The 14,759-nt window shown below is 45.8% G+C and overlaps 1 protein-coding gene across 1 annotated transcript in view; it reads right to left on the bottom strand.

Moving 5' to 3' along the window:
• LOXHD1 (lipoxygenase homology PLAT domains 1) overlaps positions 1–14,759 on the bottom strand; it is a 257,303-nt gene that overhangs the window by 65,315 nt on the left and 177,229 nt on the right. Inside the window, exons 30-32 of the mRNA XM_087885022.1 lie at positions 10,013–10,167; positions 7,749–7,958; positions 325–430 (exon numbers count right to left, since the gene is read on the bottom strand). Of these exons, the coding sequence (XP_087741148.1) occupies positions 325–430; positions 7,749–7,958; positions 10,013–10,167 (471 nt within the window). The remainder of the gene's footprint in view (positions 1–324; positions 431–7,748; positions 7,959–10,012; positions 10,168–14,759) is intronic.

Below are 14,759 nucleotides of genomic sequence, written 5' to 3' on the forward strand. Positions count from 1 at the left end.
TACCAGAAGTTCAGGAAGGCCGGAAACAGGCTCGTTTCTGGCCTCCAGAGGGCCTCCGGAGCCTGAGGCGGCCATTTTCACCCTCCCGGAGGCTCGAGAAAAGCCTCCGGAGCATGAGGAGGGAAAACCACCACCCCGCCCGCCATGGTGCAGGAGGCCGACTAGGCCACGCCCACCATGGCCACACCCACCCATCAATCGGGTAGGGAACCCCTTGCTAAAATTTTTGAAGCCCACTCCTGAATAGAGTGGTTTTGCTGAATCTGGGTACAAGCCTGGAACGATCTTATATCCTGCTTTCTCCACACAGTATTACTTTCTTACGTGACCCATCGAGCGCAGAGCTGTTGGTCTTCTTGTCCTTTAGATTGGCGTTGTCGTCTTGGTTCAGGGATGCATTTCCTACGCTCAGGCAGCCAGGATCATAGTTCTAATAAGACAGCACAAATACATGAAGGAACACCAATACTTGCCCCTGTTTCCTTCCTGAATCAGGAGATATTTCCCACCTCCGAAGAATATTTTATTGCTGAATTTATTTTTTGGGACTGGAAGGAATTTCTTTTTCAAAATCTCGTTCGGCCACAGGCTTACAAAGTGACCTTAAACAATTGTATGTTTAATGAAAAGAATATTTAATGAAAAGAAGGATTAGGGGAGACATGATAGCAGTGTTCCAATATCTCAGGAGCTGCCACAAAGAAGAGGGAGTCAAGCTATTCTCCAAAGCACCTGAAGGCAGGACAAGAAGCAATGGATGGAAACTAACCCAGGAGAGAAGCAACTTAGAACTAAGGAGAAATTTCCTAAAGGTGAGAACCATCAACCAATGGAACAGCTTGACTTCAGAAGTTGTGATGGGTGCTCCATCTCTGGAGGCTTTCAAAAAGAGACTGAACAAACATTTGTCTGAAATGGTATAGGGCCGTGATGGCGAACCAATGGCACGCGTGCCACAGGTAGCACGCGGAGCCATATTAGTGGGCACGCCAGCTCAGCTCTGGGGTGCATGTGCGCACCGGACAGCTGATTTTCAGGCCTTCTGGGCCCACCAGAAGTAGGGAAACAGGCTGTTTCCTGCCTCTGGAGGGCCTGGTGGGGGGTGGGGAAGGCCCGTTTTTCTTTCTTACCTGGCTCCAGATCCTTTCTATGGATCTGGGAAGGACGAAAACAGCCCCACTCCCTCGGAGGCCCTATGGAGGCCGAAAGGGCCCATTTCCCTACTCCCGGTGGGACAGGGAGTGATGTTTTTTCCTGTCCCCAGCCTCCAGAGACTCCTAGAGAAGCTCCTACAGACTCCTAGAGAGGCTCGTACAGACTCCTAGAGAGGTTCTGGAGGCTGGAGACAGCAAAAAACATCACTTTCTGTCCCACCGAGAGTTGGGAAATGGGCCCTTTCAGCCTCCGTAGGGCCTCCGAGGGAGTGGGAAAGGCTGTTTTCGACCTTCCCAGATGCATAGAAAGGATCTGGAATCAGGTAAGAAAGAAAAATGGGCCTACCAGGCTATCATGTGCCAGGAGCGAGGGTGGATGGGGTTGCGTGCGCATGCGCGTGGGCATGGGCGACCCTCCCCCCCACCCCCCTCTCCTGGCACGCGATGGCAAAAAGGTTAGCCATCATTGGTATAGGGTTTCCTATTTGAGCAGGAGGTTGGATTAGAAGACTACCAAGGTCACTCCCAACTCTGTTATCATATGTTCTATGCCTATGCAGATTCTCGGTCATCTGGACCACAGTTATCCCAAAGGTGCTTTTTCAAGAGGCAAGTGGACTTTCTTGTTTTTCTCTAAAAATGTTTCGCTTCTCATCCAAGAAGCTGCAGAAGTGGATGAGCAGCAAAACGTCTTCAAAGGAAAACAAAGTCTACAAGTTCTATATTCTAATTCCAAATGTAACAACTAGGTACTTTCTATTTGTTCGAGCACCTGATTGACCAAGAACAGGTGTCAGCAATCTGTGGCTCCGGAGCCGCATGCCTTGGGACTTCTGCTGTGGCTCTGTCGGGTGATCCCACCACTGGCTGGCCCCGGCCCTTGCCCTCCCCTCCCAGTCACTTCTCACCTGGCCTGAGAAGGTAAGGGCGACGGCGGATAATGGAGAAGTGGCCGGGGCAGAGACAGAGAGATACAGAGAGAGAGGTAGGGAGAGAGGGGGAAGGGAGGGTGAGAGAGATGTCAAAAGGGTTTTGTGGTTCCCTGTGTTTTTTAACAACTGGTTCTCTGCCCTAATGACCGGCTGGGTAGGCGTGGCTAGGGGGGTGTCATGTGACTGGTAGAAGTGAGTGACGTTGAGTTGGCCACACCCACCCAGGTTTTGTGGCTCCTGGTGTTTTCTTTTCTGTGGGAAACGGGTCCAAATGGCTCTTTGAGTGTTTAAGGTTGCAGACCCCTGACCAATACCTTACCTTTCTATTCAAAGTAGTGATTTTGGGCACCACCCTTAATAAATTAATCACTGATATACCACCTGATTCCACCCAGTTCAGCTCCATTGAACCGCTTCACGGTTCAACATAAAACAAAATTAAAACCAGCATTTTAGCACCACTCTCTAACCAGACACAGCCTCTCTGCAGCTTTGCTGCTCGGCCTCCTCCTGCAATCTTAAATCTTTCTTCCGTGAAAAATGTCCTGTTTCCTGTCACTCCACGACTCCATCCATTCTGTGACAAATGTCCTGTTTCCAATTCCTTCCCATCACATGCAGGAGTGAAAAAAAACAAGCTTTTGGAATCCCCAACCAGGGGGAAAAAAAAAAAGAAGAAGAGCTAACTGGAATGCAAAATACAATATGTGGATTAATTAACAGGCTCAAAATTAATAGGCAACATTCAGCCTTTTGCCCGGGAAAACTCTGTATGGCAGTTGAGAAAAATGGGTCGATTTGCAAGGATTTATTTTATAAGGCAAAGTAATGTTTTAATTGCACATTAACAGGGAAACACGTGTATATTAACATAGGGGCAAATGGGAAGACTTCAGAGACAAGTCAGGTGGTGTTGTATTTAATACCAGTATCTGAGAAGAATCCAGTGGGAGCTGGCTTACTGAGTTGCAATTATTCATTGCCTTTAAAAGGGGAGGAAGTTAATTAAGCTTCATCAGAATAGTTGCAGGATTTGGCTAGTCTAGAGAAAAGAAGGACTTGGGGAGACATGATAGCAGTATTCCAGCATTTGAGTATTTGAGGGGCTGCCACAAAGAGGAGGGGGCCAATTTCCAAAGCACCTGAAGGCAGGACAAGAAGCAATGGATGGAAACTAATCAAGGAGAGAAGCAACTTGGAATTAAGGAGAAACTTCCTAACAGGGAGGACAATTAATCTTTAACTTAACAATGAAGTCTCTTCTTAAAAACCTCCAGTGATGAAGCACCCACAACTTCTGAAGGCAAGCTGTTCCATTGGTTAATTGTCCTAAGTGTTAGGAAGTTTCTCCTTAATTCCAGGTTGCTTCTAATTTTAGTAGCTCAGTTTTTGAGCCAACGAACAGATAGGTAGAACTAATATGGACACAGTTGCAGATATAAGCATAGGGCTGCAGCCAGCCAATAATTTTATTTTCTAAGGCCCATGTAGAAGCCTATTTTCCAAAGCAAATCAGAAGGCAAGGCAAGACACAATGGATGGAAACTAACCAAGAGGAGAACAGGAGCCTGAGTGGCGTAGGAGGCTAATGCCTCCTACTAAGGCAGCATTTAACATCCAGCTGCCTGCAATTACTGCGAGTTCAATTCTCACCAGGCTCAAGGTCGACTCAGCCTTCCATCCTTTCTAAGGTGGGTAAAATGAGGACCCGGTTTGTGGGGGCAATAAGCTGACTTTGTATAAAATATACAAAAGTATGAAGGCTATTGCTTAACACCTTGTAAGCCGCCCTGAGTCTCCGGAGAAGGGCGGCATATAAAAATAAATAAATAAAATAAATAAAAGAAGCAGCCTAGAACTAAGGAGAAATTTCCTGGCAGTTAAAACAATCATTCAGTGGAACCGCTTGCCTCCAGAAGTTGTGGGTGCTCCATCATTGAAGGCTTTTAAGAAGAGAGGACAGCTACTTGTCTGGCATGGTGTAGGGCAGCGATGGCTAACCTTGTTGCCGTCGTGTGCCAAAAGCGGGGGGAGTGCGGGTGGTCGTGTGCATGCATGCCCCACCCATAATTCAATGTGTCCCGCATGAACGCGCGACCCCTGCACACCCCTGCTTTTGGCACGCAATGGCACGGTGGGCCCAGTAGGCCCATTTTTTTGCCCTCCCCAGGCTCCAGGGCCTTTCTTGTAGCCTGAGGAGGGCGAAAACAGCCTTTCCCACCACCCCAGGAGGCTGGAAATGGCCCATTTCCCAACTTCTGGTGGGCCCGGAAGGCTAGAAAATCAGCTGGTGCGCTGGAGCTGAGCTAGGGCAACTCTCGCGTGCCCACAGATATGGCTCTACGTGCCACAGGTGGCACGCGTGCCATAGGTTCGCCATCACGGGTGTACGATCTCCTACTTAAGCAGGGGGTTGGACTACAAGACCTCCAAGGTCCCTTCTAACCAGTGGTGGGATTCAATTGGTGTAACAACCGGTTCGCTGACCACGTGCTTTGCATGTGCAGTGGGCTTGTAAACAGCACCAAAACGTACCTTCTACTGCAGCCCCAGTGAGTAAAAACAGCTGAGCCGCAGCAATCCGCTCTGTCGCGCCGATCAGCTGGGTTTCAAACAAAGGAAATATAGGTCGGTATAGCTCAGGAGCGGGTGGGCGGGCCCAGCTGATCGTCGGAGCAAACTGGTTCACTCTCAGCTGATCATCGGAGCTACCGAACCGGCTGAATCCCACCCCTGCTTCTAACTCTGTTATTCTGTTAAACTGAAGCTGGCTTTTTGCTTGACGTATGCCATTGTCTCCCTGTTTCCCCCTACCCCCAATAAAGTTTAAAATAAATAAACAAACAAACATCAAATTTGGCACATACTACAACATGCACTCTTGATGTTGATAGGCCTCAAGTTGTCCCCACTCCCCTCCACTTCAAAAAAAAAAAGGGGGTGACGGAAATGCCTTTAAAGGACATTATTTTCTTCTCTCTTTTCAACCTTAATTATATCCAAGAAGGTGACTTTGATTTTTGATATAAACTTGCTTTTCCAAACCAGAACGGCTTCTCCTTCCATTCCGGAAACTCAAGTGCTCCATCAAAAGCGCCATGTCTTAAATTTCATTTTCCCTGGGACCCCACTGAAGGACTGATAGGCTGAAGATAAAAATACAATTTTTCAAGAGAGTCAAAAGTACATCGTTTGCGAAATATCTGACTTCCCATATGTTTTTCTCTATCGCAAGCCTGCTTGCATCAGAAACCCAGAACTTAGCTGCAGCTGTATTTTTACCAGACGAGAAAGGGTCCTTCAAAGATTATTTTTAACAGATGTTGAGATTAATTGCCAAAAATAAGAAGATAAAATTCCCTGGCTCTGGGTTATAACAAAATAGATCCAGCTGGTTGATCAGAACCAAGAAAACTTCAAGATTGGTACTTCTGTGAATCTCCTGAAGTTTCTAAAGCCAGATAGTCCTCGATTTGTAACAGTTCATTTAATGACCTTTTGAAGTTACAATGGCACTGAAAAAAGGTGATTTATGACCGTTGCAGCATCCCCATGGTCATGTGATCAAAATTCAATCGCTTGGCAACTGACTCATACTTAGGACAGTTGGAGTGTCCCATTGCGACCTTCTGAGAAGTAAAGTCAATGGGGAAGCCAGATTCACTTAACAACCATGTTACTAGTTTAACAGCTGCAGCGATTCACTTAACAACTATGGCAAGAAAGGTCGTAAAATGTTTAAAAATGTCTCTCTTAGCAAAATAAACGTCTGTCCCAGTGGTGATCATAAGTTGAGGACTACCTGTACTGCAATATTTCATAGATTTTTCATCCAGTTGTGCTACCTGGCTACATATTGGCTGAGTTTGCATATTATTCTAAATCCTAAATCCTGGCTAAGAAGTATAGTTGCTGTGTTCACACAACAAGCTATCCCCACTTAATGCAATGACTGATTCTGTCTTATGTATGATGGACACTGAAGATGGCATTTAATTTCATTGTACGAGGTGCAGTGACAATAAAGTAAACTAACTAACTAACCCTTCCAAAGGCTCCGTAGTTGGCTCTCCCAGGCTCTCCCTCAACCTCCTCCTCGTCTGACTCGTCTGCTAGCTCTGCTGGCAGCCGACGGGCCATAACAAATTCTAACCACACACTTACAGCTGATTACCATAGCTTACCATAGTATCTTGTGTAAATGATTCCACCATGAATGCTCATCTCTCTTTTAATCTACCTTTGATTCTCTGGGTGTTTCTTCTCTTCCTCTAAAATTTAGGAAAGCCGGAAAGCCTTTTAATATCAAGATTTACTTTTTCCCAAAAGATTCGCTCAATGCTTAGGTCCTCCTTTTTGACTGAAATGGTTATAGGGCCATGATGGTGAACCTATGGCACACGTGCCGGAAGTGGAACGCAGAGCCATCTCTCCGGGCATGCCAGCCGTCGCCTGTTGCTCTTCTGGTTCCAGCACGCACATGTGTGCCGGCTAGCTGATCTTCGATGCACATGCTCGCCAGAAACCGGAAGACCACGTGACCGGCATCCATGTGCACTCCGGAAATGCGGAAGCTCAGCTTCCTGGTGCACACATGAGCACTGAGGAATTGCTCTTCCGGTTCCGGTGCCACCGCAGGTGCGCGCCTGAGAGGTGCTCTTCCGGTTTCTGGTGCTCCCCCACGCATATGCTCGCACTCCCGTTTCAGCACTTGATGCCGAAAAGGTTTGCCAACACTGGTACAGGGTCTCCTGCTTGAGTAGGGGGTAGGACTAGAAGAGCTCCAAGGTCCCTTCCAACTCTGTTATTCTGTATTCTCTCCAATACTTTATAATCATTTATTAAGTATTGAAGCTTTCTCACAGCTTAACGCACCCAATTTATCTTCATTTTCTAAGAACCCTTCAATCAATCAAAATAGACATGGAAGGGATCTTTGAGTTCTTCTAGTCCAGAGGTCGGTAATCTGCAGCTCTGGAGCCACATGTGGCTCTTTCATCCCTCTGCTGCAGCTCCCTGTTGCTGGTCGGCACCACAATTTTGAGAGGAGTTTCCAGTTGGGGGGGGGAAGCATGGCGTGCCAGGAGGAGACTCTATGGCAAGAGGTGGGAATTTCCGGTTGGCTCCACAATTGATAGGGCTTTTGGTTAGGACAGGTAGAGGAAAAAGGACACCGCACTAGGAGGAGACACCGCACTAGGAGGACTTCCGGTCAGCTCCAGAATTGAACGGGGGGCTTCTGGTTAGGACCTTTGTGGCTCTTTGAGGGTTTAAGGTTGCGGACCCCTGTTCTAGTCCAACCCCCTGCTCAAGCAGGAGTCCCTATACCATTTCAGACAAGTGACTATCCTGTCTCTTCTTAAAAACCTCCAGTGGTGAAGCACTCACAACTTCTGAAGGCAAGTTGTTCCACTGGTTAATTGTTCTCATTGTTAAGAAGTTTCTCCTTAATTCCAGGTTGCTTCTCTCCTTGATTAGTTTCCAACCATTGTTTCTTGTCCTGCCCTCTGGTGTTTTGGAAAATAAATTGACCCCTCCCCCCTCCTCTTTGTGACAATCCATCTCTCTTTTAATCTACCTTTGACTCTCTGGGAAAAAATTGTGTTCTTCTCTCCCTCTAAAATTTAGGAAAGGTAGAAAGCCTTTTAATATCAAGGTTTACTTTTTCCCAAAGGATTCGCTCAATGCTCAGATCTTCCTTTTTCCTTGACAGCCAACGTTCACACTCAAATAGGTAGACACTGTCGGTGGCATCGTTCAGGACCTCAACTTTCTCCAAGTACCAGTCTGGCCTTGGCAGAGTGTTGTCGTGGCGTATCTTGATTTTACAGATGGTTCCAAGGTCGACAGCTTCCATTGTGAAGATGTCTTCCTGTGGGAGATGGAAGATAAATTCTTGGTTGGTCTTTAAAAGAGCATTAGCTATACAAACAGAACGACAGAGTTGGAAGGGAGCTTGGAGGTCTTCTAACCCAACCCTCTTGTCAACCCTGAAGCTGATCTGACGGAGGCCATTTTGAGGCTTTGGTGTTGCCACACCGGAGCTGAGGGATAGGGAGAGGGGAATAGAGATAGAAGGGGCTTGGAGTCGAAACAAAATACTTTCTCCTGGGAACCAAGGACATTCCCACAGGTGGCCGGGGAGAGGAGGAGCAATGTCGCCTGACAACTGGATGAGACCTTGATTGGACTGTGTGACTGACTGCTAGGGAAAAGGGAGGAACTTTTACTTTTAATTAGGTGAAAACCGCGGGAGTATTCAGAGTCAGTTTTCACCAGCTTATGCCAATATGATATATCCAATAAACCAATTATTTGAGGAACCAATTCTTACCTCAGAGCTCTGTTTATTCAGCACGGAAATGGCATTGGTCGCTCTGGTGAATGATCTCTGGCGGGCCCAGGATGGAGGTTGTTCCTCCATCCTGGTCCTACTTGACCTCTCAGCGGCTTTCGATATCATCGACCATAGAATCTCACTGCAACGACTTGGGGGTAGGAGGCACTGTTTTACAGTGGTTCTCCTCCTACCTCTCAGGTTGTTCACAGTTTGTATGGGTGGGGTGGCAGAGGTCCACCCCAAGGCCCCTAACCTGTGGGGTGCCTCAGGGGTCAGTTCTCTCCCCCCTACTCTTTAACATCTATATGAAGCTGCTGGGTGAGATCATTCGTGGTTTCGGGGTGAGGTATCTGTCAGCATTCTGATGCTGCCATAAAAAGGAGGAGACGAGGCTTGACTTTTCACCTACTTATTTTCTCTGTAGATAATATCCCCTAGGAGATGGGATGGGGGGGGACATTCCTGTGGGTTGAGGTCAGAAGCTAGGGAGACTGACTTGGAAGATGGCCAATGAGAAGATGAGAATTGGGGAATGGAAAGAGAAGGGTTTGGGGGTAAGAGGGTTAGTATTGGCTACGACGAAGTCGGGGCCAGATCTGTCATACTCAATACATGGAATACTTCAGCAAAGATTAATTGTTTGGGAGAGCAATTTATTTGAGATGGCATCAAAACCTGACAGTATCATCAATATGCTGATGATACTCAGTTATATATCTCCACCCCGGGCCACCCCGGGGATGCCCTTTCCATGATGTCCCACTGCCTGGAGGTGGTACGGGCCTGGGTGGGTAGGAACAGGCTAAGACTGAACCCCTCCAAGACTGAGTGGCTATGGATGCCAGCGTCTCATGTTCTAGAAGTCCCTTCACTTTCGATGTGGGGGGGGGAAGTGCAACTTAAGTGTCCTCCTGGATTCCCAGCTGTCTTTGGAAGACCATCTTACGGCCGTGACCAGGGGGGCTTTCGCCCAGGTTCAACGTGAGCAAAACCCACGTTGAAAGAAGATTGGGCATTTCTCCTCTCAGGGAGACTTGGGTTCAAATCCACCATCAGCAATGGAAACTTACTGGGTGACTTTGGACCATTCAAAGTCCCTTAAGCACAACCTTCACCCCTCAGGTGGTTGTTTAACCTGGAGGAGGGAATTCTACATAGGATACCTTAATGTCAGAGTGAGTACAGCTTTACTATGTGAGACAACCCAGGAGCAATAACAGCAAACAGAGGTTTGTGATAAATAGTGGTTTTTATCTGCAAGAGAATATATATTATACATACATGTACTATAGGCAGAAGTCAAACAATCAGTAAATTACAGCAAGGAAGAACATACGGCAAGAGAGAGATGCCCTAACAGGGCCTCTTCTTATTATATAGGCTCTTAAAGGGATAACAGCAAAAAACCTTGCTGACTCATTCCCATCATTGCATTACTGCATCATCATAGCAGCTGGTCAGCTCTTAAATCACTACCCTGACACTTAAAAATCCTGAAAGAAAAGTGAGATGTAAAATGCAGGAATTAACGACACTGTTTGGAAACCAGCACTGCAGCCAGGAAAAGAAGACCATTTCCCCAGTACCTGTCCTCTTTCAAACTTGTTAGTATTTGTTTCAGACTTCCTTAGTTTTCTCTCACCGGTGTCGCCCAAGTCTCCGTAGATGGTTAGGAACACATTCGCATCTGTTCCGGCGCCGTAAATATCACCCGTGAAAACAGAGACTTTGTACGAATAGACTGGAGAAGGGTGAAAAGATATTAAAAGGCTCACAACTAAGGAAGAGAGGGAGGGAGGAAAGGATCAGGGGAAAAAAACAACAACTCCAGGCACTCCAATATCTCAGGGGCTGCCACAAAGAAGAGGGAGAAAAGCTATTTTCCAAAGCACCTGAGGGCAGGACAAGAAGCAATGGGTGGAAGCTAACCAAAGAGAGATTCAACCTAGAGCTAAGGAGAAATTCCCTGACAGTGAGAACAATTAATCAGTGGAACAACTTGCCTCCAGAAGTTGTGAATGCTCCAACACTGGACGTTTTTAAGATGTTAGATAACCATTTGTCTGAAGTGGTGTAGGGTTTCCTGCCTAAGCAGGGGGTTGGACTAGAAGATCTCCAAGGTCCCTTGCAACTCCTATTCTATTCTATTCTATTCTATTCTATTCTATTCTATTCTATTCTATTCTATTCTATTCTATTCTATTCTATTCTATCCTATCCTATCCTATCCTATCCTATTCTACTCTATTCTATTCTATTCTATTTATATGAACATTAATCTTATCATATCTAGCCAAGTTTAATATGGTTAAAGTACAATTTGAAGGGGCTACCCTTGAAAAGTGTTCGGAGACTACAGTTGGTCCAGAACGCAGCCGCGCGAGCTATCATGGGTGCACCTAGATACACCCACATTACACCAATTCTCCGTGAGCTGCACTGGCTCCCTATTGGTCTCCGGGCACAATTCAAGGTGTTGGTTATTACCTTTAAAGCCCTACATGGCTCAGGGCCAGGTTATCTTCGAGACCACCTTCTACCACCCAGCGACCGGTAAGATCCCACAGAGTTGGTCTCCTCCGGGTCCCGTCAGCTAAACAATGCCGGCTGGTGGGCCTGCGGGGGAGGGCCTTCTCTGTGGCTGCCCCGGCTCTCTGGAACCAGTTACCTCCTGAGGTCCGGACTGCCCGCATCCAATTGGCCTTCTGAAAAGCGGTGAAGACCTGGCTTTTCCGGCAGGCCTGGGGCCGTTGATCTCGCTGTTGCGATCTTGTGAGATCTGGCCATAAATGGTATGAATGGGTTTTAATATTTTAATTTTTAAATGTTTTTATGATGGTTTTTTAAAAATGTATTGTAAGCCGCCCTGAGTCTCCGGAGAAAGGCGGCATATAAATTAAACTAATAAATAAATAAATAAATAAATAAATAGTAAAACAGAATGATTGCAGCTCCCTTTTCCGCACCCCTCGTACAATCTGCTCCATTCCTCCCAATTAGTTATAATCTGTATTTTTATTGCAATTTTATTGTGATTTTACACACACACACACACACACACACACACACACACACAGAGAGTTTTATTTTGACGTTCTAAGCTGCCTAGGGTTCCTAGGCAATAAATCCTAGTGAATAAATTTAATAAATGAATTTAAAAATAAAGAGACGATGGCTAAGGAATACATGGAGAAAGTCTCTAATCGGATGTTTTCTCATACATTCCGTGCAAGAGCTTGCTCATCATATCCTGCATAATATGCTGGAAGGAAGGAAAATACCAATTGCAAGTTGCGGAAATATCGCAACGGTGCTTTTCCAAAAGGCCATCGAACTTCCTTGTTGTTGTTTTTAATCATTTCTCATTCAAGAAGATTCTTCCGTTCATTTCCGTCCATTTCGTTCAGTTCAGAACAACTTCAATGATTTGCTTAACATCCATGGCAAAAAAAAAAAAAAAAAAGGAGGCTTAAAATGGGCCACGGTGCACTTAACAACTGTCTTGCTTAGCGATGGAAATTTTGGGCTCAATTGTGGTCATAAGTCCAGGGCTGTCTGTATTGGGCGATCGGAATGCCGTCATCTTTTTCGTCGTTGCTCTTAAGCAACTTGTTTTTATGGTGCTTTTGCCTTTGGGAATTTTGTACAGCCATCAGTCCATGAATCTGTCCAACCCCCTTTGATTATGTGTATTCATCAGGGGTGAAATCTAAAATTTGTTACTACTGGTTCTGTGGGTGTGGCTTGGGGGGTAATGTGACTGGGTGGGCGTGGCCAATTTTTTATTATTTTTAAAACCATTTTTTACATGTAAAACCATGTAAAAAAAATGCTTTCAAAAGGCTCTGATAATCCCAGCTGAGTTGCCTGATCGGCAGGCAACTCAGCTGGGATTGTCAGAGCTTGGCTCGTCAGAGCCATTTAAAAGAAAAAAAAAAGGCTCTGATGATCGGGAGGCTCAGCTGGGCATGGGGGAGCAGGGGCAGGGATTTTTGCTACCGGTTTTATTTTTATTTTTTTATTTTATCTCGAATTTATATACCGCACCTTCTCCCGAGGGACTCAGGGCGGTGTACAGCCAGATAAAAACATACAATGTAAACATTAAAAAGTTAGAAGGATATATATTAATTTGGCCCCAATTTAAGATAACAGACCAATTAAAAATTAAAAAATATTAAAAAATATGTTAAGCCAGCCCGGCTTGCTGAAAAAAGAAAGTTTTAAGGGCACGGCGGAAGGCACCAAGGTCTTGGATCCTCCTTATCTCCGGGGGCAGCTGATTCCAGAGGGTAGGTGCCCCCACAGAGAAGGCTCTCCCCCTGGGGGTCGCCAGCCGACATTGTTTGTCTGATGGTACCCCGAGGAGGCCCTCTCTGTGGGAGCGCACAGGTCGGTGGGAGGTCGTCTGTAGCAGCAGGCGGTCTCGAAGATTCGGTTTGGTTCTCCGAACTGCCCGCCACCATCGCTACCTACTCGCCCGAGCCGGTCCAAACCGGGAGCATTTCACCCCTGGTATTCATTAGTGCTCTCTTATAAAAATGACATAGTAAGGATCAATAAAAGGGAATATTGTAGCTCAAGGTTGAACTGTGGAGTCTTTGATGCTCTCTGAATTTGGTGGTTTTCTTGCAGATGTTTCTTTACCAGGATATCTATGGGACCGCCTTCTGCCACCAACAGCCTCCCACCGACCAGTTCGCTCCCACAGAGAGGGACTCCTCAGGGTGCCGTCGGCCAAGTTATGTCGGCTGGCGACACCCAGGGGGAGGGCCTTCTCTGTGGGAGCTCCTGCCCTCTGGAATGAATTGCCTCCGGATATTCGTAACATCTCTGACCTCCGGGTTTTTCGCTGTGCCCTCAAGACCCTACTGTTCCGACAGGCGGGGCTGTCAAATTGAATGATTTTAAATTGGGTTTTAATTTTGGGTTTTTAAAATTCGGCCAAAACTATTTAATGATTTTAATTAATTTTAACTAGGATATTGTATATTTGTATATTTGTATTTTAATTCTGGCTGTACACCGCCCTGAGTCCTTTGGGAGAATGGGTGGTATATAAATAAAATTATTATTATTGGTTAATCTTTAGTGAGATTCACAGCCTTTTTTTAAAAAAAATTTGATTTATATGCCGCCCTTTTCCGGAGACTCAGGATGGCTTACAATGCGTTAAGCAATAGCCTTCATCCTTTTGTATATTTATACAAAGTCAGCTTATTGCCCCCACAAACTGGGTCCTCATTTAACCTACCTTAGAAAGGATGGAAGGCTGAGTCAACCTTGAACCTGGTAAGATTCGAACCTGCAGTAATTGCAGGCAGCTGGTCTTAATAACAGGGTGCATTAAACCACTGTACTACCAAGGCTCCTTTGAGGCTGGTTAATAGCTCAGCAGCTCGAGTCCTAACCAAGGACCTAGGAACTGTTAAGGTATTGTCGGAGGATGTAAGCTGTTCCGAGTAAGGTGTTTTTTTGTAGAGTCAAAATGTTCAAGTCTGGCAAATTTAGAATTTCTAAATAGCGAGGTAGCTATTACTATTATTACTATTACTATTAATACTATTATTATTATTATTATTATTATTATTATTATTATTATTATTATTATTATTATTATTATTATTACCCAACTAGGTAACATCAGCAGAGCTAGAAGGGAGGAGGAAGAGGAGGAGGAAGAGGAGGAGAACTGTGAGGTCTTTGGTGCTCTCTGAGCTTGGTTATTTTCTTGCAGACATTTCATTACCCAACTAGGTAACATCATCAGTGCTAAGAATACTAACATACATACAGATTGGACTTTAGGTAAATAAACTAAGCACTGATAATGTTACCTAGTTGAGTAATGAAATATCTGCAAGAAAACAACCAAGCTCAGAGAGCACCAAGGACCCCACAGTCCTCCTCGCCCCCCACAAACCCCACTCCCTTCTAGTACTGATGATGTAACCTAGTTGGATAATGAAATGCCTGCAAGGAAACAACCGAGCTCAGAGAGCACCAAGGACACCACACTCCTCCAGTCCTCCTCTTCCTCCTCCCCACAAACCCTCCTCCTTTCTAGTACTGATAGTGAAATGTTTTCAGGAAAACAACTAAGCTCAGAGACCAAGGACCCCTTATAAAACAGTAAAGCAGGGGTGAAATGCTCCCAGTTCGGACCGGATCGTCCGATCCGGTAGCGATGGCGGCGGGTGGTTTGGAGAACTGGTAGCAAAAATCCCTGCGCTCCCCCCACCATGCCCAGCTGAGCCACACGATCATCAGAGCCTTTTTTTTTACTTTTTAAAAGCATTTTTCCTACAACCTCTTCCGACGAAAAAATGCTTT

The sequence above is a fragment of the Pantherophis guttatus genome, chromosome 2 (genome assembly GCF_059756535.1).
Source record: "Pantherophis guttatus breed Tessera chromosome 2, ASM5975653v1, whole genome shotgun sequence".
NCBI classification, from domain to species: domain Eukaryota; kingdom Metazoa; phylum Chordata; class Lepidosauria; order Squamata; family Colubridae; genus Pantherophis; species Pantherophis guttatus.